The sequence below is a fragment of the Rattus norvegicus genome, chromosome 1, assembly GCF_021556685.1.
Source record: "Rattus norvegicus strain SHRSP/BbbUtx chromosome 1, alternate assembly SHRSP_T2T, whole genome shotgun sequence".
In the NCBI taxonomy this organism is placed as follows: domain Eukaryota; kingdom Metazoa; phylum Chordata; class Mammalia; order Rodentia; family Muridae; genus Rattus; species Rattus norvegicus.
In genome coordinates, this window is record NC_141534.1 from 210,448,627 (window position 1) to 210,471,853 (window position 23,227).

The window sequence follows — 23,227 nt, forward strand, 5'->3', positions numbered from 1 at the left end:
CCTCTAAGTTTCCCCCCTTTAAAACAAAGTCTTGAGCAAGCGACTATTTTCTTCTAAAATGCAATATATTTTTGCATCCTCTTTCTAAAGACAATTCACATTAGGCCACGGTGCGCAGTGACAAAACATCCTTTGGCACCAGTGAGATGACTCAGCAGGAAAAGGTGCTGACCGCTAACCCTGATGATCTGAGTTCACACGTGGGAGGAGAGAACTCCTACACGTTATCCTCTGGTCCCCGCATGTGTGCCACAGCAGGAGTTCAGACCTCTACAAAACAAGAAAACAAATAAAATGTAAAGGAAATCTTCTTAAGAAAAAATAGCAACCAAGTATTTAAAGGAAATACTTGCAAGTCAGTTGTCCAGTGATGGAGTTGTGACAATGGGTCGTGGGCTCTCAAATTTTAAGAAGGAACCAAAGAACTCAAAACATCAGACTGAAAATCTAAGCAAGTTTACCAGCAGGATGCTAGCTGATGCTGGAGTGGGCTTTTTAGTGTAGCATCTAAGCAGACGCTGTGGCAACACAGCAGTATGGGCAGAGACACGTTACCAGTTGCTTTTCTTGTTGCTTTACCAAATACCAAAGAAGGAGCGATGTCAACAAGGCCAGGTCATTTTGGCTCAGAGACTGAGGGAATTCAGTCTACCATGGTGGGGAAGTCATGGTGACATGGTGACATGGTGGGGACAGTGAAGGTGTGTAGCTTGTTCGCATCTTCACCAACCAGGAAGCAAAGCAAAGCCACTGACAATCGTAGGCTGGTTCTAACCCTCAAGACTCCTTTTAAGCAATTTCTTTCTAATTGAAACATTCCCTCCTTAAGATCAAGAAGTAAAGGAAACTTACAAGGTTCTGGAAGACTACGAAACTTAAGACTCAGAAGACCCCTCCCCATCTTCTATAAACAGTAGTAACTGCCGGAGAAAAGACTCTTCAGTGGAACTGCCTACCAGTTGTGCAGGGAGCTCCAGGATGCTCACTGATGCTGGGGTGGGCTTTTCAGTTGACTTTAAGGTATCCATGCTCCTTTAAACATCCTCCCTCTTCTCCCATAAGTTGTACCCCAATCTCACTGATTTGGGTGAGGTTGTCATTGATGCACTTGGGATGAGTAGACATTTCTTCCTATCTCCCCAGGAAAGGTTACAGAACAGCTCCCTATTCCAGTGATCAGCTTCGGATTACATCCCACCTCCCAGAAGTTCCCTAGCCTCCCAGACAACGACACCACCCAGGGACCAAATGTTCAAACAACTGAGCATGTGAAGGATATTTCTCACCCAGATTGCAGCAGATACTCAGCACACTGAGAATTGCAGAAATTAAAGGGCTGGGGATTTAGCTCAGTGGTAGAGCGCTTGCCTAGGAAGCGCAAGGCCCTGGGTTCGGTCCCCAGCTCCGAAAAAAAGAAAAGGAAAAAAAGAACCAAAAAAAAAAAAAAAAAGAAATTAAAATAGAAGCTACTAGGGCTGGAGAGATGGCTCAGTGGTTAAGAGCACTGACTGCTCTTCCAGAGGTCCTGAGTTCAATTCCCAGCAACCACATGGTGGCTCACAACCATCTGTAATGAGATCTGATGCCCTCTTCTGGTGTGTCTGAAGAGAGTGACAGTGTACTCACATGCATTAAATAAAGAAATCTTTAAAAAAGAAAAAAGAAAAAAAAATAGAAGCTACTAGTTTTCACCTCCTACCACTCAGAATGACTGACAGGAAATAGCTGGGGAGAATGTGGAACTGGGGCCTCACCCTGGGTCTGTGGGAACTCACAAGGGTTGAGTCAATGGGCAAAGGTTAATAGTTTCCTGTAAAGTCTAGTAGACATAGGACCGCAGTTCACACTTCATGATGTTAGGAGTGGCATGAAGGCTCATGCTAATGCATGAACACACACATAGATACACAAACATCAATACATGCATGCATGTACTCACGTGTACATCACACATATATACTCATACATGAACACACATGTACTCATACACATAAACACCACACATACATGAGCTTATGCACACACATGCACTCACAGACAAATACGCTCGTGCACACATGTACTCATACCACATATAGACACTATATACACGTAAGCTCATGAACTCACATACATATATACTACGTACGTAAGCTTATGCATATGCAAACATGCCTATATGTAAACATGTTCACACATACAATTAATGTTACTCCTCCTGGGCATTGTGTTATCCTGAGATTCGACTGGGAAAACCCTAGAAGCTCTCTTGCTCTTGGCCCTGTGGGCTTATTTGTGTGCAGAGCTCCCCAAACCCAGGTGAAATAACGCACACCTTTAGCATCTTAAGGATGCTCATTTTGGTAGCACAAATACTAAAATTGAAACTATACAGAAAAGATCAACATGGCCCCTGTGTGAAGATAACAACACAAATGTATGAAGCATCCCATATTTTTAAAGAATTGACTGTCAAAGAAAAAAAAAGAATTTAAAAAAAATTATGTTCAGCTGGGCACGGTGCATGTCTTTAAGCCCAGTGCTCTGGAGGCAAAGGCAAGTAGATCTCTGTGAGTTCAAGACCAGTTTAGTCTAAAAGAATGAGTTCCAGAACAGCCAGGGCTGCAACACAAAGAAACCCTGTCTCAATAAACAAGGAAATAAACATGCTTTTATTCATTATTCATTCATTCATTCATACATTCATTCATTATATTGAGATATTCAGAACAATGCTAACAGCTATTAGCAGCTGCAGCACTGAAAATAATAGTTAATGCAAACCACATGCACACACACACACTCACACACACACACACACTCACACACTCACACACACACATGAACACACACACTCACACACACACACACACACTCACACACACACAGTCACACACACTCCCACACACACACTTTAAGGACACGAATGACAATTCTCACACCTCCACACTGTCTCCTAAGTGGCAGGAGCCAGCACACTCCACAGTAACACGTGTGCGTCTCCATAGCAACACAGCCATGCCTAGGGAGCTGGGCTTTGAGGTCACTTCTGATCAGATCATGGCCTCCCCATTCCTGACAAGATGGGCTTTAGAGTCACTGCCACTAAACAGACGCTTGCTTATTCTTGTTGTAAATTGAACTTCCTTTGTCTCAAATGAGCACCTTGCCAAACGCTTATTACAATTTCAGTGAGCAGCTAGGCCTCTCATGCCAGTTGTGTGAAAGGCAGAGATAGGAGAATCTCAAGTTCAAGACCAGCTTGGGGGTTGGGGATTTAGCTCAGCGGTAGAGCTCTTGCCTAGCGAGCACAAGGCCCTGGGTTCGGTCCCCAGCTCCGAAAAAAAGAAAAAAAAAAAAAAAAAAAAAAAAGACCAGCTTGGGTAACATAGTGAGATCCTGTCTCAACATAAAAAGTAAAAAGAGGCCTGGAGGGGCTGGGGATTTAGCTCAGTGGTAGAGCGCTTACCTAGGAAGCGCAAGGCCCTGGGTTCAATCCCCAGCTCCGAAAAAAAGAACCAAAAAAAAAAAAAAAAAAAAAAAAAAAAAAAGAGGCCTGGAGACCTCAGTGTTCGAGTACATGTGAGTCCTTCAGTTTTATCCCCAGAAATGCCCACTTTACCCTGCCAAATACTTGGATGCACTGTGCTGGGAGGTGCCTGTTTGGGTCATTTTCCCTCTTTTGATTTAGTTACCTGCCATTCCTGAATGTTTTCCAGAGTCTTTTGGCATGTGGCAGACACAGTGCTCCGCCGCTCTACTCTGCATGGCCTTCTTCACTGCTTATGGGATTTCTGCATGGCCTTCTTCACTGCTTATGGGATTTCCCCCACTTTATTGAGCTGTGACAAAGTAGAAAATGTACGCATACCAACTGCTGAATGTGCCCATTCAGTCACAGCTGCCCTCTCACCCCATACTGGACCTGGACCCCAGGATTCCTTTTTCCTTCATAGCAGGATGTCAGTGTGACGTACATTCTGGAAGAATCAACTGCTTGCAGCCTCCAGCCCACCCTCGCCCTCTGCAGGTGACTATGGCCAAGAGTTTAGCTCTGGTCAGCAGGCTGCAAATGTGTTTGCAAGGTTCAGGAGACAACAGCAGTTTGCCCCTTTGATTCTTCTTCTTAAAAAAAAAATTTATTTATTTGTGCACACCTGAGTATATACATATGCTTTCACAGACACATGTACTTGCATACTCATAATACTATTCACAGATGCACCCATGTATACACAAGTACTTGCAAACGTACATGTACCTGCACACACTGACCCATATATACACATGCAGACACACACACGTGTACTCACATACACATATATACTGGAACACATGAATACTGGAACACTCATACATGTTCCCCCTTTGGATCTGGGCACACATGTGTATACACATGGCCCATATATACATGTACCCCAAGTATGTGCAAACACATACATACATGCCTGCAAATGCATCTGCACAAATGCACCCCACCACACACCAAAACATATATGCACATGGATGCACAAATATCTCAGGATGACCCAGAACCCCAAATTCAACAACAGGTATAGAGAAGTCTAACGAGTATCTGCAGGCCCTCAGGAGCTGGCAGGCAAAGTTAAGGAGAGGAGGCTCCTAGTACCAAATTCACAGGCCTCACCAGCCTAAATATTTCTGTGACCAAGATACCAACTCAGTGACTGGAAACTAAAGGGGCTCTGAGACCCTACCTAGCTGGGAGGCACAGGCCCAAGGCTGACCCCGTTGCTTGCCCTAACACACTCCCGAACACCAGGAAGAAGGTGCTCTGAGGAAGAACTGGAGCATCTGGTAGGCCTGCTAGACCCTTGAGGCTGTTTCTCAAGCATGGGAGTCTCGGTGGGCCTTCTAGAGAAGGCAGTCGAGGAGGGGGAAGCTGATGGAGGCTCGGCTCAGGCAGACAGGATTAACAGGAGAGGTAGCAAGCTTCAGGCTTTCCGTTCCTCCATTCATGAAGACCCTAGTCCTGCAGAGACATCAGAGGTAGAGGCATAGAGCACCTTGGCACTGAAAGGTGGGCACGGAAAGGCACTTACCCTCCACACATTTTGGGCACACTGTGGTAAGAAAGTCAGAAGGGGGACATCTAGAGGGTGCTAGAGGAGCGTGGGCTTCTTCCCGGTGCTTCTGCACTAGGCTGTGTTTGATTTTGGACCAGGTGCTGGCCATTGTCAGGGGCCACGTGTCTTGTATGGAGCAAAGGCTATGGCTGTGGACAGGAGTGAGGCAGGGTTAAGGAAAGCCTGGGCTCTAGTCAAGCACTACTTTAAGAGGCTGACAGCCCTGCTGTGCCGGTGTGCACACCCTCATCTGCCAGGGTCTACCCACAGGGTCTCTGGCATGGCAATAAGATGACAATTTTACCAGAATCCTGCCAGGTGGGGCAAGGTACCTGGGAGCTGGTGAGCTGTGAAACCGAGACATGTTCTTGCTTCGGCGGGCTCATGGCCTTGATGCACCAGTGCTGAGGTTTAAAAAAAAAAAAAATCCACACGATTGCTTTATCATCTGGAGAGAGTGTGTATGTCCATGCATGGCCGGACTTGTGAATTTGCATAGCTGTAGCTTCTGTACGCGCACATGTCCTTGAATGTAAGGGAGCTGGCTGCACTTCCTGGAGGGTTCAGCGGCTAGATGGCAGATGCCTCGTCATGTGGTCAAGGCCTCTTGCTTGCCTGGCTCCCTCGGGGCCTAATGTCTGTGCTCTTTGTCTTCCTTGCTGCAGGTCAGTGAGGCCTCCTCACTCAGCCAGCACCTGCCTGGCCTTCCACGAGCTCCGAACCACACCTGTTTCTGGCTGTTTCTGCCAACTTCCTCTATCTGATGTGTGAGCCTCCAGCCCTCCAACAACAGACAGCATGGTGCTCTGCTTTCCCTGATGGCAAGACTGTCATTGCAGAGGGTCGCTCGCCCTCTACCTAAAGGCTTGACGTCCTCTACAGTACACTAGGCGATCCCCTCCCCGGATTCCAACACTCCTGCTTTTCTGATCTGGAATATGTAAAGGCATCTTGCTCTGAGGTGTTGCTCATTCCTTCTCGGCAGTGGCCTCTGATACCCCAACACTGAGGCCTGCCTTGGCCTTGGCCTGGTCCTGGGTTGAAGACTGAGGAAGTTTTAACTGAGATGCTGAAGTCTCTTCCAAGAGAGCAGATGTCCTGGGGTCCCAGTGACTTCCCTGCTCGCCTGGAGTTTGTTTAGAAGAGTCTGGGGGCCGGCGTGGCCCAAACTTTCCCCTCTCACGGATTTTTGCTCAGAAAGCCAGAAATCTGAATATCCAGGGGCTTAGGACAGCCCCTCTGTGAGAAGGAGGGTCAGGTTGCAGCGCTTGTTAGGACCCTGCAAGAGGCATGTGTACAGAAGGGGGCGCCCAAACGCCTGCCAGCCTTCTGGTCTGGACTGCAAAGCCAAAGAGGAGGAGGCCCAGGAGAGAGCAGGGGTCGGGAAGGAGCGGGAGGTCAGGCCAAGCAGCCTGCAGACAGCAGGGGGAGCTGGGAGTCTGGCTGGTTCAGCATCGCCTGGTGCCTGAATCTGCCTGGCGCCCCGCTGTGCCCGACCTCTGGGTGCATGTTGGATCATGGATCCTTTTAGATCCAGTATGTGCCTTTGGATTGACCCTAGAGGGACAGCGGGACGAGACAAGCCATAAAGGCCAGATACCGAACCATCCTCATACCAGTTCTAGGATAAGCACTCAGTCACCTATAGGGAGCATCTCCAACCACCTCCAGGCTCCAACATGTGTGAGTCAGACTCCCCTGTGAATTTGGGGAAACCCGCGTCCTCGAAGCAAGACTGTAGACCATAGTTATCTGGGTCCCTTCCCTCTTTTGATCTTGGAAGCTACTGCCTTGGATACTTGGGAATCTCTGTAACTCTCTCTCCAGAGGACTTTATACTATAGTTCCCTGCAAAGCAGGGACTGCACACACCAAGTATCCCCTTAGAGAAGAGTCCCCACACAGAAGGATCCCCTAGAGTAGAATCCCCACACAGCAGGGTCCCCACACAGCAAGCTTTCTGTACACAGGTTCCCCCTAGAGCAGAGTGCTTATGTAGCATGGTTCACCAGAGTGGGGACCTACACAGGATTCTCCCCAGAGCAGGGTCTTTACACTCCAGATTGCCACACACAGAAGGGTACTCCTAGAGCAGGGTCTCTGTACAACAGCACCCTCTCCCCCAACAGAGTCCCTGAACAGCAGAGTGTCCACATAGAAGAGTCTCTGTACAGCAGGGTCCCCCAGAAGAAGGTTCCGCCCAGCACTACATAGCCCAAGTACTCCTCACAATACCTTGTCTATCAAAATCCCATTGTATAAGTTTAGGAAAACCTTAGCCACCAACAAAAGAACCTGACTTGTTTGATGGGGCTTCTTGTCTATCCTGACAAAAATCCAGATAGATTCAGGAGCCAGTTGTCTGGGTCTAAGGGGCACCTTGGGACAGGGAGACAGCAAGGGACAGCAGGGAGCTAAGATCCTGAATGACCAACAGGATGAGAAAGAGGGTATCCTACACCAGGACCAGAATACAGGCTGTCCAGAGCTACAGAGAACAAGTCAGGTCAGCCTAGCAGAGCAGGAAGGCAAGACACTCCATATTGAGGCCTGTAAGAGTGGACCCAAAGGTCTGGCCCTCATAGTCTCCCTGACCCAGACACACTAATCAAACAGCTATCCAGATAGCCAGACATGTGCTCTCACGTTTGGAGAGCATGGATAGCCATCTACACACAGAAAACCCAGATATTCTCACACTCAGAGAACAAAGATGGCCCACAATGCCCAGAAAACACAGGTGGCTCACACAGACTTGGAGAGTTCGTCTACCAAGGACCCTGGAAACTAGGCCAGCCCTTCATTCACAGGGGCTTCTGGACTGCCAAGCAACATCCATGTGACCCCAAGAAATCACTTCCTCTCTGGCCTTCACTGGCCTGGAAATAAGATGAGCGGTAGCCATCTTGTAAACAGACTGAGCGGGCTCAGGATCCAGATATCCACTTTCCAGTGGTCCTCCCATGACTGGGAGTCCCCATGAGGGTTGGTGAGGGGCTAGGGTCTACAGCAATAGAGATGAGACCCCATGCTCACCTCTGCCCACCTCCCCATCCCTGAGCCTGGGACCTTGCCCAGACTGATGCTGATGAGTCTGCCAGTGGGATGTCTGTGGGTGGGCAGCTGAGGGAGCCTGGTCAGGAAATAGCGGCTGTGGTGGAGGGCTCTTCCTCCCACCCTGTGCATACAGCTGCTCCTGCTGGCAACCAGTTCAGGACAGGCCTCTGTCCCAAGCTGGCTTTGGCTCCCCAATGTTCCCTTGGGTGGAGGACAGTATGTGTCTAGGGAAGCCTTTGATCACATGCTCCCAAACTGAGGGTCTCCACTCTCCCTCCGTGCCTGCCCTCCTCCCCCTTGGTTATTCCGCGCCCCACTTGCTGCTAGCGCCAGCAAAGCTAGGGTTTGCATTGGCTTCGGGCCAAACCCCGGAATGTGCCTGCTGGCTGCCCGGCAGCTGTTCCTGGAAGAGGGGCGACAATGCACGGACTGTCTGTGAGATGGGGGTGGACGGGGTGCAGGCTGCCCAGAGCTGTGCATGAATAGAGCACAGAGGCCCTGAGACAGGGATGAATGGGTTCACTGGGCCCAGACACCCCTGAATGGGTTAGGACATCCAAAGATGCACTGCAGCTTGGAACTGGCCACCCGGGAGCTCCAACGTGGAATGTGGGCCTATGTGAGGTCTAGGAAGAGGTAGTGGTAAACACATGTCACCCTCCAAATCCTGCTGGGATAGGGGAGAGTGTACCCCAGTACTCAGATCCACAGGTCTACGTAGTTCATTCGCTAAGATAGAGGTTACCAGGAATAGTACCCCAATTCTCGACACAGTCAAAGGTCGTGTGACCTATATACTGGTATGTGTCAGGCACAGCACTGTAGAATTCAGTTATGGGGGGGGGGTGTAAGATACTCAGATTCTTGCATCAGTGGGGTTCACATCGTCCACACGCTGCCAGATTGTGGGAGTCCTCAGATATCCACAGCAGGAACTCTGATGCGCAGAAGGTGAAGCAGCCAGCCTGGCGCCATGCATGAATAGAGACTGGGACCAGGAGGGATATGGATTCACATGGGCCGTGACGCCCGCTAGTGATGAATGGGCAGTGTACATCCAAAGATGCAGTGGATCTTGGAACGGCTGCTGGGGGCCCTTGCCTTGGGATGTGGGCCTACGTGAGAGACAGGCAGTGGGGTGTTAGGCTGCCAAAGACCCTGGTGAAGGAGGACAAGCTGTCCAAACCTCAGGCGATGATGAAGAGGAAGACTGGAGCCTTGGAGTGGGGGGTGCGTGTCAGCATCAGCCAGCACTCTTGGGTTGGCGCGTAGCTCCTGGGTGAAGGGGAGGGTTGGCTGAGGCCTTGGAAAATGGGGCGGGGGAGTTGTGGGGGTGATTCTTGAAGTCTTTTCTACCTAGCAGTTTAGAGGAATGAGGGGCGGGCTGCCAGACACCCAGAAAAAGCAAGGGTTCCCAGGAAGAACTTGCAGGGTGCTGCTAGCTGGGAACATGAGCATGAACTCTCTGTTTAGCCCAAAGAAAGGCACAGTCACCATACTTCCAGCTCTATAGGCAAAGGGCAGGACTGAACCCAGCCTCCGATGGCGCAAGTACACTTGTGGAGATGTGTGACAGGCACTCCTGTCTCCGAGAATCCGCACACAGCACACAGACATCTGGAGTGGATGCTAGCTGTACCTGTACAGAGAGGACTGGGGTGGAGCATGAAGACCCTCAGACAGAAGGACACAGGACAGCGAACCTCAGAAAGTGAGGCTCTTGGAACCTAGCTATGGTGAGGCGGAGGGTAAAATGTACCTAGAGACTCAGACAAGTGAGGTACCAGGTCTCCATAGTCTGCTCATCTTAGTACGCAAGTGAGCAATGTACCCATGTCAGAAATCCACCAAAGGATGACACAGAATCTAGCAAAGAAGGCTAGAGAGGACACTCAGTGTGTAGAGTGCTTGCCTATTGGTACTCTTGAGACATTGAGTTGATCCACAGTACTGTAGAAACCAGCCTTGGTAGCCTGGACTCCCAGCCCTCGGGAAGCGTAGTCAGGAGGATCAGAACTTAAACTCTTCAGCTACATCACGAGTTCCAGGCCAGCCTGGGCTTCATGAGACCCCATCTCAAAAACATAAAGAAGTTACTACTATACCTCTCAGGGCAAGAAATTCCATAAAGTCTTTAAAGCCCAACTGTCCACAAAAGCCCACTTAGAGGACATAGAGTGGTCCGCATGGAAATGCTAAAGAGATTGTGAATGGGAAATTTGGGTCCACAGCATGGTGGACTCCATGCTCAACCCTCATGGGTCATAGGTACCGCACATTTGAGACCATGGGGTTCAGAGATCAGAATTCAGCAATCAGCTCTTGAATGGGCTCAGTTCATGGGGCACAGGTACGGAGTGCAGACACCTGGGAGGCTGGGAGTGGGCAGGCAGCCCAGAGCTCAATGAATGGCACACAGAGAACTGAGACAAGGGTGAATAGGACGCACACAGCAGTGTGATGCCCAGGAACGGTGTGTCCAAAACCACAGGAACGCGCCACCGGCCCTGGGCCTCCAGCCTGGCAGGCAGGCCTATGTACCTTGTGTCAATAGGTAATTCAGTAGGCCTAACAAGTGGGGTACAGGCTGTCCAAGACCCTGATGACCACAGAATGGAGCTCTTGTTCCCAAATGAACAGGGAACAGGTCACCCAGCTGTGGAGACACGCACGGGGCGTGTGACCCAGGTATTCACAAATGTCGCAAATGTAAAGATACCATTCTGCGGTTTCCCTAGATGAACAGAGACCCTCCCCCACCCCCAAAACCAAGATGTATGAGGCCTTCATAAAACTATATGATAGATGGGTCCCTGGACTCCAATTCTCTGAAGCCCTGGGGCGATACATCCAGCCACCTGGAGAGAGTGAGTCCCACCATGTTAGGGCATGTGTCGCCATACACATAGGAGACGGAAGACTCACCCAGGCACTGCAGACATCAGGGTTCACATCCCTGGAGTCTCCAATAGAGTCTCAAAACTCAGCGTAACACCACGCTCGAGTAGGGTGCATGGTCCTGATGTTTCCATGATAGTCCTACATCAAAGCACAGGCAGGAGGCACATTCCCAGGGGCCCAGGTAATGGTGCCATTTCTCTAGATTCTGGGACAATGGGGTATAACTTCCCTGGGTGGTTAAGAGATGGGGATTGTGTTCCTTGGGTTACTAGGTGGTGGATCAGGGTGCATTCTCCAGAGAGTGAATGAATTGGTGCAACCTTACCAGATGTTCAAGTAATGAGGTAAGGCTCCCCAGATGTTTATAAGTTGGGGTTCAGCTTCCCAAATATCTCCATAATGGGGTTTAGGTTTGTTCTGATGCTTGGATGTTGGTGGTGCGTTCTCTCTCGGTGCAAAAGACACAGATAACCTTGAGTGGACACACAAGCTACATACAGAGATCTGGGACAAGTTGAGCACCCATCTTATGCTGTCCCAGACCCCAGGTAAAAGGGGGTGCCTAGAAGGATAGGGCCCACAGCAGAGTCAGTACAGACAGGGAACACGAGTCCCATCCCAGCACGTCTCCTGCTTCCTTGCCAGAGGCTCTGGGCTCTCTCGCCAGCGTCTGCCGTGTGTTCTGACCTCAAACATTCCCCAGGCATCCTCAAAGGAAGCATCCGCGTCCAGGAGCCCCGCCAGGGTCTCCACGGGGCTTCTGGCTGCCAAGCCGCCGTCTGGGGGCCGCGGGCCTGGCCGTGGGCTGCCAGCTCTGTTTGGTTTTCCCCTTCCTGCCTCAGAACCTCAGACGCTGTCTCGCCACGGAGGCGCCCTCATTCTGGAGAGGCACAAAGCCCCTACACAGCCAGGTTGTGGGAGCTACTTGGGGGGCCTGAAGCTCGGCTGCACAGGGGTCTGCCGGGTCCCCAAGTACAGGTGCCTGCTACCAGGGTGTCTTGGTATCTCTGCAGGCACACTGCTGGCCCCTCTGATCTTATTTCTAAGTCCCTGTCACAGAACCTGAATCATACCAGAGGTTAGATCTATCTCATGTCTCTGCCCACGTGCCCAGAGCCACGTATGAAAAGCATGGATAGGGGGTTGGGGATTTGGCTCAGTGGTAGAGCGCTTACCTAGGAAGTACAAGGTCCTGGGTTCGGTCCCCAGCCCCGGAAAAAAAAAAAAAAGAAAAGCATGGATGTACATGTCCCACATGAGGTAGTCCCAGAGCATTCTACAGCAGAAATGTCTTGAAAAGGCCCGTCTCACCAGCCCAGAGACGTTAACCATTACACATTGCAATGTTTGACTGCCAGACCCAGATAAGGGTCTGTAGAGTGACCAGACCGGACCAACTGGTCAGAGCACAATGAAGAGCTCAGAGTACAACCCTGGTTGGACCCAAACTAACTGAACAGATCGTTGTCAATAATCTAACCCTGTACACCAGGAAGAGGACTTGCTCATTGGGGAGCTAAAAACTCAAGGGAGTGGGTTAGGATGGCCTCCAGAACATTCTCTGAGGGTGGCAGCTAAGTCAGTCAGGTCTCCGTGGCCCCAGGATAGACCGCCATAGCACCAGGCAGCCAGCTGCCTTACAGGGTTCCACCCTCTTTGTGCTGGGTTCCCTAGGCCTGCATTGCCAGAAGGCACATTCTTCAACCAAGCAGGTTGTGACTCAGGACTTCTGAGTGTGTGAGTCTGCACAGAGGTCAGTCCAGTGGGCCTATCACCCCCTTTTGCAAAGTTTGGTGTGGCTTAGAGTAACCTCAGCCTTGAGGAACACCCCGAGATAGCCTGGAGTCCAGACACCTGCTCCAGGGCCTCAGAGAGGGGAGACCTTCGCTCTCAAGGGAGTTTCCTGGCTTCTGAGGGCCAGCAGTTCCGGTCATAAGGTGGGGCTCCCCAAAGCCCTGCCTCCACACCCCTTCCTCCACGAAAGATTCTTTTGCTCACTAGCGACAGGCACAGCGGTCTCTGCAGTGGGCTTCAGGTGCTGCCTGAGAGTGGACATCCAGCCTCCCAGTGGCTAGGGTCTGAGCGAGCAGGCCAGAGCCCACCAATCACAGGAAGCAGTAGGCACCAGGTGAGGAAGGGATCACCCCATGCTTGGGGGTGGGTGTCTTGCTTTTCTGAAGGAAAAGAACACAGAAACCTCTTCTCTATGAAATACCACCAGGTTTGGTTAGGCTGAGGTAGACAGAGTTGGTAGCAGGTCTGACCCAGAAATGAGTACCCCACCCTGGGCCGGCAGAGAATTTGGAGGAAAGGCCCAGCACGGTTCTGCATGGCTCCTGTCTTAAAAGGATCACTTGATGACATCCAGTACAAGACTGGGTAGTTGTGAGGGACCTGAAAGGGATACCTGGAGAAAGTAAGGGCTCAAGCAAGCCTTGGAGGATGAGCGGTGTGACAGAGGCTGGGGCCATGGGTGCAGGCGTCGGACCCAGGTGTGAGTCACACACCCTGCCTGGAAGGGATTACAGAGCTGGATGTTCACAGCCACTGGGAAGGAGCTCGGAGATGGAGCAGGGACTCCCATCTCCCTTTCCTGGGTCAAACAGTGCTAGTCCCTTTAGAAAGTCTTCCATAGCAGTCGTAGAAGACAGACTGACAAAGCAGGAAGATAGGGTGGGACGGAGAATCATAGAGCCTCTTTTCTGTCTGTCTGTCTGTCTGCTCAGGCTGCTCACACCTTCCCTAAAGTAGCAAACCGAATGCTCCTGGTAGGTGGGGACCAGTGGGAAGAACAGCTCCACCTGGTGGCTGTCTTTCTACTTGCACCCTTACCACCATTGGAACCCGGAGGTCCTAAGGGGCCTTGATGTTTCCAGGCCTTGAAAACTCACCCTAGTACCAGGAGCTGATGTTTCTGAGGCCCCAGAATCCCTCCAGAGCCAGCTTTCAAACAGCCTTGAGTCCCCTGTAGACATGTGCCACCACCATGCTACCCAGGATGCCCTCCTGAGCTACATACAGTTAAAGTCACAGCTTCTGCACCCTCTGCTCCCTGCCACTTGTTCTTAGGGTAAAGGAGGGAGGACTTTAGACAAGAAGGACACACACACACACACACACACACACACACACACACACACACACACACACACTGAGAGAGAGAGAGAGAGAGAGAGAGAGAGAGAGATCAATGTTACTTGAATCCCAGCATTCATACTAGCTCCACCATTTCCAAATGGTAAATGTGTCTTTGAGCTCCACTCCAAGGCCCGATTTGAGCCTAACCTCAACCCTCTCATGCTAGGGACCCCTAAGGAACAACACCTTAGCTCCAGCCCCTACCAGAATCTTTATAGTCATTATGGCCTCTTGTAAAAACCCCCTTTCCCCTCTGCCCCAGGGCCATGCCAACTCCAGAGCCACTGGGGGTGCTCCGACTGTCACCTGTGGCCTCCCACCTAGCCGAGTCCTTCAGAAGGCCAAACAAGAGTGATGTTAGTGGACAGGCAGACTGTTGAGGCCTGTAGATCACCTCTCTCCATCCTCGGGAGACTCAACAAGCTTCTACCTCCACCAAATTACAGATGGGTCTGAAACCAAGTTAGGGACTAGCCGTATGATTCACAGGGTCTGGGGATGAATTAAAGTACAGTACTCGTGCTAAAAAAAAACCATGAGGAATTTCAAGAGGTGAGCAGGATATTCAGTCTAGCACTGTGGCCCTTCCAGGTCCCCACCAGACCACTCTCCACGGTCATTATGACTTCTTTTTTTCTTTTTTCAGAGCTGGGGACTGAACCCAGGGCCTTGTGCTTGCTAGGCAAGCGCTCTACCACTGAGCTAAATCCCCAACCCCTCATTATGACTTCTTGTAAAAACCCTCTGCACCTCTGCTCCAGGGCCACACCAACTTCAGAGCACCAGCCTCAGGCCATCCTTGAAAACATCATGGTTCCACGTGTGCAGGGCTTCTAAAGGGAGACCTAGAAGGCAGAGCCGGGTCCCCTCCTGCAGCTGCCTCCATCACCGAGGGATGGAGAGTTCTGAGCTCTGTGAGCTATGGCTTCCTTTCTCCCACCTAGTGAGCCACTGATGTTGCAGGAGGGGGCATCCTTTGGGATCATGCTGGGGACTCCAGGCTGAGGGTACAAGAGCAAGAGGGTCTATTAGTCACCCCTGGAGGGGTCTAGTAACTTGTATGCATTCTGGACTTCAATATGGCAGGAGGGTGGTAGGGCCAGGCTCCCGTAGCACAGTAGAGTTAGACTCAAGTTTTAGAAACTGAGTTCTGGCCAGCAGTTGGCATCTAGGGAAGCTGGGGGTGGTGACCTGGGTTCAGCAAGTCACAGTGGCTCCCAGCCCCCTCCCCCAGCTGAGAACCCCACCCCTTCTGCTTGTGGAGGAAGAAGCCTGCCAGGTGTGCATCCTCCTCAGGCCCCAGGCTGACAGGGTACAGAGGCCAAAGCAGCTCCATGGCCTCCTCCTTTCCACTCCCATGCCAAGGGTGGCCAAGCAGGCAGGTAGCAAGTCTGGACGGGCATTGATTCAGCATGGAGGAATGTTCAGGCTCTCCCAGCTATGCTGTGCCCCTGCCTGCCCCTACCTCGCCCTCATCCTCAGGCACTGCTGGCCTGGTGCCCGTGCCAGTAAAGCTCCTTCAGCCTAGGCTTGCTGGAGCATATGCCCACCTGCTGGTGGCCCTGTGCCCTGCATCCCCAATTTCTTCCCACGTGACCTCATGGCCCAAGCTACTCTTGGACCTGAGGCTACAGTAAGCCAACTAGACTGCCTTGTAGAAGATGGTGGGTCGTTGGAAGGTAGAGAGCTGTGATGGGCCCTCTGCAAGAGATAAGCCATCACAAAAAAATGAGAAAAGGCCTCTGAGTCCTAGGGAAAAAAGGACAAAGTTCTTCCTGAAAAGTAGGTTTGGAGGGTGCCAGTGAGCAAAGGCCAGCAAAAGCAGGTACCGGGCTGCCCCCAGGCCAGGCCTGGCCTACTTGGCTGGGCTTGGAACTGGGGAAAGTGGCAAGAGGCTGGGCTTGTGGCATCTAAGTCAATGCTTTGGCTGAGGCCCAGAGCTTCTCTCTGCCTTGTTTCCTGACTAGCATCCTTGCCCCCGGCCACCCTAGGCTACCTTCTTGCTTAGTGTGGACTCAGTACTGGCTGTGGCCTGGATTCCACAATTATTTCCTCGAAGCCGATAGGAGCACGAAGATGCGGCATGTCTCAAACCCCCTCAGCACCTCTGCCCCAGTTGATGCCACCGCTGGGCCCAATCTCATTCCAGACCTCATTACCAAGATCCCCTGTGAGTGGTTGGAACCTCAAAAGTGGTTGTGGGCATGGTCCAGCCTAGTAGGGAGCCAGGTTGTCTAAGAGACATTTCAGCAGCCTGTGCCCCCGGCCTAGGGCCTCGCTGGATACTCTTTATTGCCATCCTTGCTGCTGGAGTCCTCTTAGTCTCCTGTCTGCTCTGTGTCATCTGTTACTGTTGCCACCGCCAACGCCACAGGAAGCAACCCAAGGATAAAGAGACTGTGGGCCTGGGCAGTGCTCGGAACAGCACCACTACTCACCTGGTGAGGAGCAGAAACCCAAACTACCTGTGTCTAATCCTGTATTGGCTCACTCCAGGGAGGGGGGATGCAAGGCTCAAACTAGGGAGCCCAAGGCAGCCCTGGCAGGCCTCCTTCTCAGAGGACGGAGATGAACAGAGGTGATTGGGGAGGAGGCATTTGAGAAGCAGGCAGATGCTGGTCCATGGGCCATTGATAGCTACAGTAGTAGCAGTAATAGCATAACTATAGTGTTGAAGGAAGATCTGGCTGGTCTCAGGGAGCTGTGCTGAGGATATGTGGGCTGGCCTGCAGGTGGTAGTTTGATATAAATCATTTATAATAAATAGTCCAGATCTCTGGTTGAAGATTGGTCTCAACTATACTTGTCTGACCGCCCACCATTCACTCCAGGTTCAACCAGATGTGGAGTGCCTAGAGCCCTGCTCTGGAGGGGACCAACCGTGGGGGCAACTGCTGCTCTCCCTGGAGTATGATTTTGGAAGCCAGGAGGTAAGGCCCGCTCAGCAGGTCCAGAGGCTCCATGGTTGATGGAGGAGGAGATGGATGAAGAGCCAGGTAGAGGGGAACAAGGGAAAAGGACCCCCCTCCCAGGCTGAGTCAACCCATTGGTCCTCAGATTAGAGTGGGCCTGAGGCAGGCTAAAAATCTGAAGGCTGAGGGCACAGCAGACCCCTACGCCCGTGTCAGTGTTTCCACCCAGGCCGGGAGAAGACATGAGACAAAAGTGCACCGTGGGACACTCTGTCCCATGTTTGAAGAGACATGCTGCTTCCTGGTAAGTCTAGCCTGAAGAGATAGAGTGGGCTGGAGCCAGGACAGCAGAACCCAGCTCATAGCCCTGCCTACAGGTCCCACCAGCAGAGCTGCCCAAAGCCACTCTGAAGGTGCAGCTATTGGACTTCAAGCGGTTTTCAGAACATGAGCCACTGGGGGAGCTCCAGCTACCCCTGGGCACTGTGGACCTTCAGCATGTCCTGGAGAGCTGGTACCAGCTAGGCCCTCCAGGTTCCACTGAGGTGAGCCTGGCTGCTAGGGGTACAGGCACTACCTGTAACATGGGGGTGGCCAAGGTCTGAGTGCTGTACCTGCTGAGCCCAAACCCCCAAGGGCAAGGATAACCCTCCCGGCTTCAGTCCTGTCTTGTTGCCCATAGTCTGAGCAGATGGGGGAGCTGTGCTTCTCACTACGCTATGTGCCCAGCTCAGGCCGCCTGACTGTGGTCATACTGGAGGCTCGGGGCCTGAATCCGGGGCTTGCAGGTGAGAGCTATACTTGTGTGGACAGGGAGCTGGACCCTTGTGTTCACCCTTGCCATGTGCGTGTATGAGATTCCCTTCTTGAACTCTCTTGCTCACGCAGAGGCCTATGTGAAGGTCCAGCTTATATTAAACCAGAGAAAGTGGAAGAAGAACAAAACATCCTCCAAGAAGGGCACAACTAACCCCTACTTCAACGAGGCCTTCGTCTTCCTGGTTCCCGTTAGCCAGCTCCAGGTAGGGAGCCAGGAGGAAGGGCAGAGTGGCCTGGAACATTGTGCCAGGCCAAATTGACAACCATCCCCTCTCCATGTCTGCAGAGCGTGGACCTGGTGCTGGCTGTCTGGGCCCGGGGCCTGCAGCTCCTGGCTGAGCCTGTGGGCAAAGTGTTGCTGGGTCCCCGGGCTTCAGGCCAACCCCTACAGCACTGGGCAGACATGCTGGCCCATGCTCGGCGGCCCATCGCCCAGTGGCACCACCTGCGGTCCCCCAGGGAAGTGGATCGTGCTCTGGCCCTGCAGCCTCGTCTTCCCCTGCTTAGGCCTCGCTCCTGAAAGAACCGTAGGTCTCAGCTTTCCCCAGTGGAGAGCTGTGGCCATTTGTGCAGGCTCTTCGGATCTCTCTGTAATAAATGCATCCTCTATCACATTCACGTGTCTTGACGGAGCCCTGTGAGGAGGACCTGAGATACAAGATGGGCTACACTTTGGCCCCACTGCCCTCTCAAGGATGGGGTAGGGTACTCTGAACAGATTTGTTAGTCCTGAAGCTCTGCACAAGGCCTGATTCTAGGTCTTTCCCTGGAAGATGGGCACCATCCTCTCTGCCAGCCAGGATTGGCAGAGGAGCAGGAGACGAGCACTGGCCCTGTGAAGATAGAGGGCAATTGGGGGTGGGGGGAGCTGTGGGTAGGTACAGCGTGGGGAAGAGACCCCAACGCCAGGAGGGATGGTGATATGGTGTCTTCTGTACTATCAGCAGGGGGCAGTAGATGCCTTTGGAAGCTGCTCTGGGGCCTTTGGGGGCTCACAGCCCTGGCTTGTGATATACCTCTTAATCCCAGCACATCTGGCGGGCTTTAGCAGCTCCAACCCTCCTCTGATCCCCAGGGGCCCCAGAGCAGCAGGGTTGGGGCCAAGCCATGATCTGGTTTCCTCTGGGTGGGGTTCAGGAGCGGGAAAGGAGCAAGGGCCCGGCCCCAGTGAGCCGGGTAATGCAGGGCCTGCCTAGACAACCAAGGGCCCTGAGCCCCCACAGGTCAGACAAAGGTTCCTAGGGCGGTAGCACCATTCTCTGGGGTTGAAGGACATGTTCCGAGTTGTCTGTGCAGAGGCACCCATAGGCAGGGGTGTGTGGCAGGCTGGGAGAGGCCCAGCTGCTGGTCGAGGGGCGCATTTGCTTCTCTTTCTGGGCAGAAAGGCAAGTTCACTACAAGAGGTGGGCATTACTCTACTGAGCCCTGACTACCTATCACACAGGGCCCAAGAGAATGGTTTTTGGTTTGGGGGGCGAGTGTGCAATTTTGCAGGAGGACTGGTGAGGTGAACAGTCAATCAGTACAGGGGCCCAAGCAGGGCATGAGCACCCAGCAGGCAATGAGTGGCCAGATGGGTGCTGAAGTACAAGGCCACACATACCATTTGACAACGACTCTAGTTCAACCTACTCTTGGTGAAGTCCGGTTTCCCTTGGAGGAAGACTTCAGTGGATGCTTTGAGCTGGGTACCTTGGCGACCCACATGGAAGATTACACTTGCTGTCCTGAGGGCTCTTGCAGGAACAAGGGTGGCATCTTGAACTCGTCATTGAGACATAAATAGAGCAAACCACCCCCCACTCCCCACCCCAAGACTTCTTGGACAGGCCAGCGCCTGGGCTGGCTGGCCAGGCGGCTGGGCAGGTGGGGAGGCTCTCCTCCTCTCTGTGCCCCCATTGGTCTGAGGAGACTCCATGCCCTTTCTGAGCAGGGGCCCGGCCCAGGGAAAGCAATTTATACCCCTCCCCCTGGCCCACCAGCCCAGCTCACTGCTGCCGGCTTGACCTCGCTCCCAGCACTGCTGCACAGAATCTAGGTGAGGCCAAGCCCATCTTCTTGAGGTTGAAGAATAGGGCACTACTCAGGCGAGCTCACAGGAGGACTTCCCTGGGCAGGGGCTTGGGGGGGGGGGTCTGGGGTCTCCAAGATCTCCCACAGATCTGAGATTGAGAAACAACAGGTGCTGCTAGGCTAGGGCAGGGGGTCTTCAACAGGCCTGGGATAACAGGCTCTGAGTCTGGGGACTCGAAAGCAGGAGAATGTTCAGGTCAAGCAAGTGGGGACTTGAGCCCCCAGGCCACACGGAAGAGCACTTTCTTCCAAGCATTTACTTCTCAAGTCAAAGGAGCAAGAGTTAAAAATAACAGGCTCACTCTGGCAGCCACCTGTGCTGGCCAGCCCCACCCCACCCCTCCCTCAGGGACAGCTGCAGCTCCTCAGGCCCCGCCTAGGACATTTTGGGAACACTTTCTCCTCTTACTTCTCACCCTCGGGGTGGGGGTGGGGGTGGGGGGAGATGTCCTCCAAATCCTTGCCCTCTGAGAAGGTCTGAGTTGTGGGTAGAGCAGAAGTGAGCTAGTGAGCCCAGGTCTCCATGCCAAGCCTCCCGCAAGGCGAACACTGACACCATCACCTCTCTCCCCACAGGCTCAGAGCTTGAGATCTCAAGATGGGAGAGTAAGTGACACCCAGGATGACCTGAACTGCAGTCCCCTCACCAGGGTTTGGGTCTCCTCTCTCTCCCTTCCCTCTGTGGCTACTGCCCACCCCTTCAACCCCATCAACCCCTAAGTTTCAAGGCTACTCCCATGAGCCATGATCTAACGTCTCTTTTTTTCTCCCACTCCTACCTCCCTCTTCCTCCTGGGACAGTGAGGAGGTGAGTATCGTTGGAGGCTATAATGGTCCCCTGAGGCTAGGACAGAAGACACCCCTGTCAAGACTCCCAAATGCCCCACCCCCTGAACTACCCCAGAGAGAGAGGAAGTGCCCGCCTGGTGTTTTGTGAGGCAAGGGAAGTATGACTTAGGTCTAGTCACAAAGGAATCACTTCTCCTTTCTAATTTCTGTTCACCACTCACCTTCCGGGCCTCCCCTTGCCCACAGCCTCTGAGGCCTGGCCATATACTGCCTCCTCATCCTCATTAACCCCTTCATCCCCATGTACCACCTAAGCAAAATGTCAGGACCACAGGCATGTGTCCCTGAAGCAGGCCCCAGACTAGGGAAAAAACAGGGCCCTGGGCAGTGGCCTTGTTACCTCCTTGGGAACCCCAAGTCAGATGGCTCCCAAGGAGGTCAGAGCTCTAGCCAAAGCCTGACTCTGACCCCTCTGTCCTGTCCTGCAGAAGCGCAACAGGGCCATCACGGCCCGGAGACAGCACCTGAAGGTAAGGGTGGGCTGCTGCAGAGGGCTGGGGGTACAGAGGTAGGAGTGGGAGTTCACGGCGGACCCTCACGCCCACCGCTCTGTTCCTCAGAGTGTGATGCTCCAGATCGCGGCCACAGAGCTGGAGAAAGAGGAAAGCCGCCGCGAATCCGAGAAGCAGAACTACCTGTCAGAACACTGCCCGCCTCTGCACATCCCAGGCTCCATGTCTGAAGTGCAGGTAGTTCCTTCCTGCCCCGTACCACCCAAGGCCCTGCTACCCCCATTTCTCAGCAGATCAACCCTATTGGATCAGGACTGGGAGGGGACAGTGGTCCTCGGGTATCAGGGTGGCCACCCACCCACTGCTCGCCCACCCAGGAACTCTGCAAACAACTGCATGCGAAGATCGATGCGGCTGAAGAGGAGAAATATGACATGGAGGTGAAGGTGCAGAAGAGCAGCAAGGAGGTGAGAGGGAGGAGTCAATGGTAAGGGGGTGGGGCATACGGCATGGGGTGGAGTCAGTGGTTTGCGGGATGAAGGGAGTAGGGCAGGCTATATGAATGGGGGAGCCAGGCAACATGGGTGAAGCCAAGCGATATGGGGGTGAAGCCAGGTGGTGTGAAAGTAAGGTCAAAGATACAGAGCAAGGGCAGGGTCCTAAACCTGGCTCCTAAACCTCCTCCTTCCTCCCAGCTGGAAGACATGAACCAGAAGCTATTTGACCTGAGGGGCAAGTTCAAGAGGCCCCCACTCCGGAGGGTGCGTATGTCAGCTGACGCCATGCTGAAGGCGCTGCTGGGCTCTAAGCACAAGGTGTGCATGGACCTGAGAGCCAACCTGAAGCAGGTCAAGAAGGAAGACACTGAGAAGGTAGGCCAGGGCCCAGGGGAGAGCCAAGAAAGAGAGAGTCCACTCACAATCCCTTTTACAGTAAACCAAGGCCCAGGGTAGTCTGGAGCAGACCGGGGTGGATCTGAGACCTCTCTCGTCCTGCCCTCAGGAGCGGGACCTGCGTGACGTGGGTGACTGGAGGAAGAATATTGAGGAGAAGTCTGGCATGGAGGGTCGGAAGAAGATGTTTGAGTCTGAGTCCTAACTGCCTACTTCCCCAGTCCCACCCTACCATTGGGGAAGCAACTAACATCCAGTCTGGAGTACTTGGCCTCACTCCAATAAAGGATTCGCATCCCTTCCACTGGTGTGGTCTAGTTCTGTCTCTGCTTCCTCTGGAGCCCATCAGCAGTGATCAGCTGTGTGGTAGGACAAAGGCCATACTGCTTGGGTACAGTCCAAAGACCCTGGGCTGTACCCTGTAACTCATGGGTGCGATCAATGTCTAACATGACAGGACATGGAGAAAGATGACCATGGGACTCCAACATGTGAGTGGAAGTTTTGGGATCAGCTTCTTTGTCCCTTGGTACAGTCATTCGCTCAGAATGGCTATGACAGGCACACTCCCAAGGCAGCAGGCGCAGTCTCCATTCCTCCAGCACTGCCCTTTCTGAGGGGTCCATCTGAGACCAGAAGTCAGAAGCCATCCTGAAAGGCTGACCCTTTGTGTCTATCCCCAGACTAGGCCTACATCATCCCTGCCTCCTCCTACACTTAGTGCCTGTCCCTCTCTGGACACTGAGGGATGAAGGAAAGGCTGGGCCTGTGCGGTTTGCCTGGATCTTCATTGCACCTCACAAGGTCAAGAATACACTCACCCTGAGGAACATAGAGCCTGGGATGGTTCAGCACTTGACTTCATAGCAGGGCCACAGGTTCCAGGCCATCCTACGGAAGTGCACACGGCTATTCTGAGTTGATAGCTCCCCACTTCCTCTTAAGGCTTGTACTCAGCTGGTAAGACCTGGGTCTCTGTTCCTGAGTAGAGCTGTGGCAGCCCTGCCTTGGCTCAGAAGGAAACATCTTTTTTTCTGTTAAATCCCAGGCCTTGGCTGGGCTAGAAC

General features: G+C 52.8%; 2 protein-coding genes, 1 long non-coding RNA gene and 1 other non-coding gene across 8 annotated transcripts; 3 read left to right on the plus strand and 1 right to left on the minus strand.

Annotated features, from left to right (window-relative positions):
* Positions 1-2: 2 nt before the first annotated feature.
* On the minus strand, positions 3-12,437 carry LOC147997011 (uncharacterized). Of its 2 annotated transcripts, XR_015652726.1 has the most exons (4): positions 12,200-12,366; positions 11,350-11,496; positions 11,049-11,162; positions 3-270 (listed from the first exon to the last, which is right to left on the minus strand). It is a non-coding gene; the product is annotated as an uncharacterized LOC147997011 (long non-coding RNA). The 2 variants fall into 2 exon arrangements; XR_015652725.1 differs by lacking the exon at positions 11,350-11,496 and having other exon boundaries at positions 12,200-12,437.
* Rnu6-81 (RNA, U6 small nuclear 81) lies at positions 2,331-2,438 on the plus strand. Its single transcript, XR_015655946.1, has one exon. It is a non-coding gene; the product is annotated as a U6 spliceosomal RNA (small nuclear RNA).
* Syt8 (synaptotagmin 8) lies at positions 11,296-18,507 on the plus strand. 2 transcript variants are annotated; one of them, XM_087586316.1, is made up of 9 exons: positions 11,296-11,368; positions 16,154-16,332; positions 16,434-16,603; positions 16,994-17,092; positions 17,220-17,378; positions 17,452-17,619; positions 17,757-17,862; positions 17,963-18,096; positions 18,180-18,507. In XM_087586316.1, exons 1-9 carry the CDS (start codon positions 11,364-11,366, stop codon positions 18,411-18,413), a joined length of 1,254 nt encoding a protein of 417 aa, XP_087442442.1. In that variant the 5' UTR covers positions 11,296-11,363; the 3' UTR covers positions 18,414-18,507.
* Positions 18,508-19,878: 1,371 nt separating this feature from the next.
* Positions 19,879-22,462, plus strand: Tnni2 (troponin I2, fast skeletal type). 3 transcript variants are annotated; one of them, NM_017185.1, is given in 8 exon segments: positions 19,921-19,931; positions 20,543-20,572; positions 20,768-20,774; positions 21,244-21,285; positions 21,376-21,504; positions 21,645-21,734; positions 21,963-22,139; positions 22,270-22,462. In NM_017185.1, coding segments are annotated over 7 exon segments (549 nt in total). In that variant the 5' UTR covers positions 19,921-19,931; positions 20,543-20,564; the 3' UTR covers positions 22,366-22,462.
* Positions 22,463-23,227: the final 765 nt, after the last annotated feature.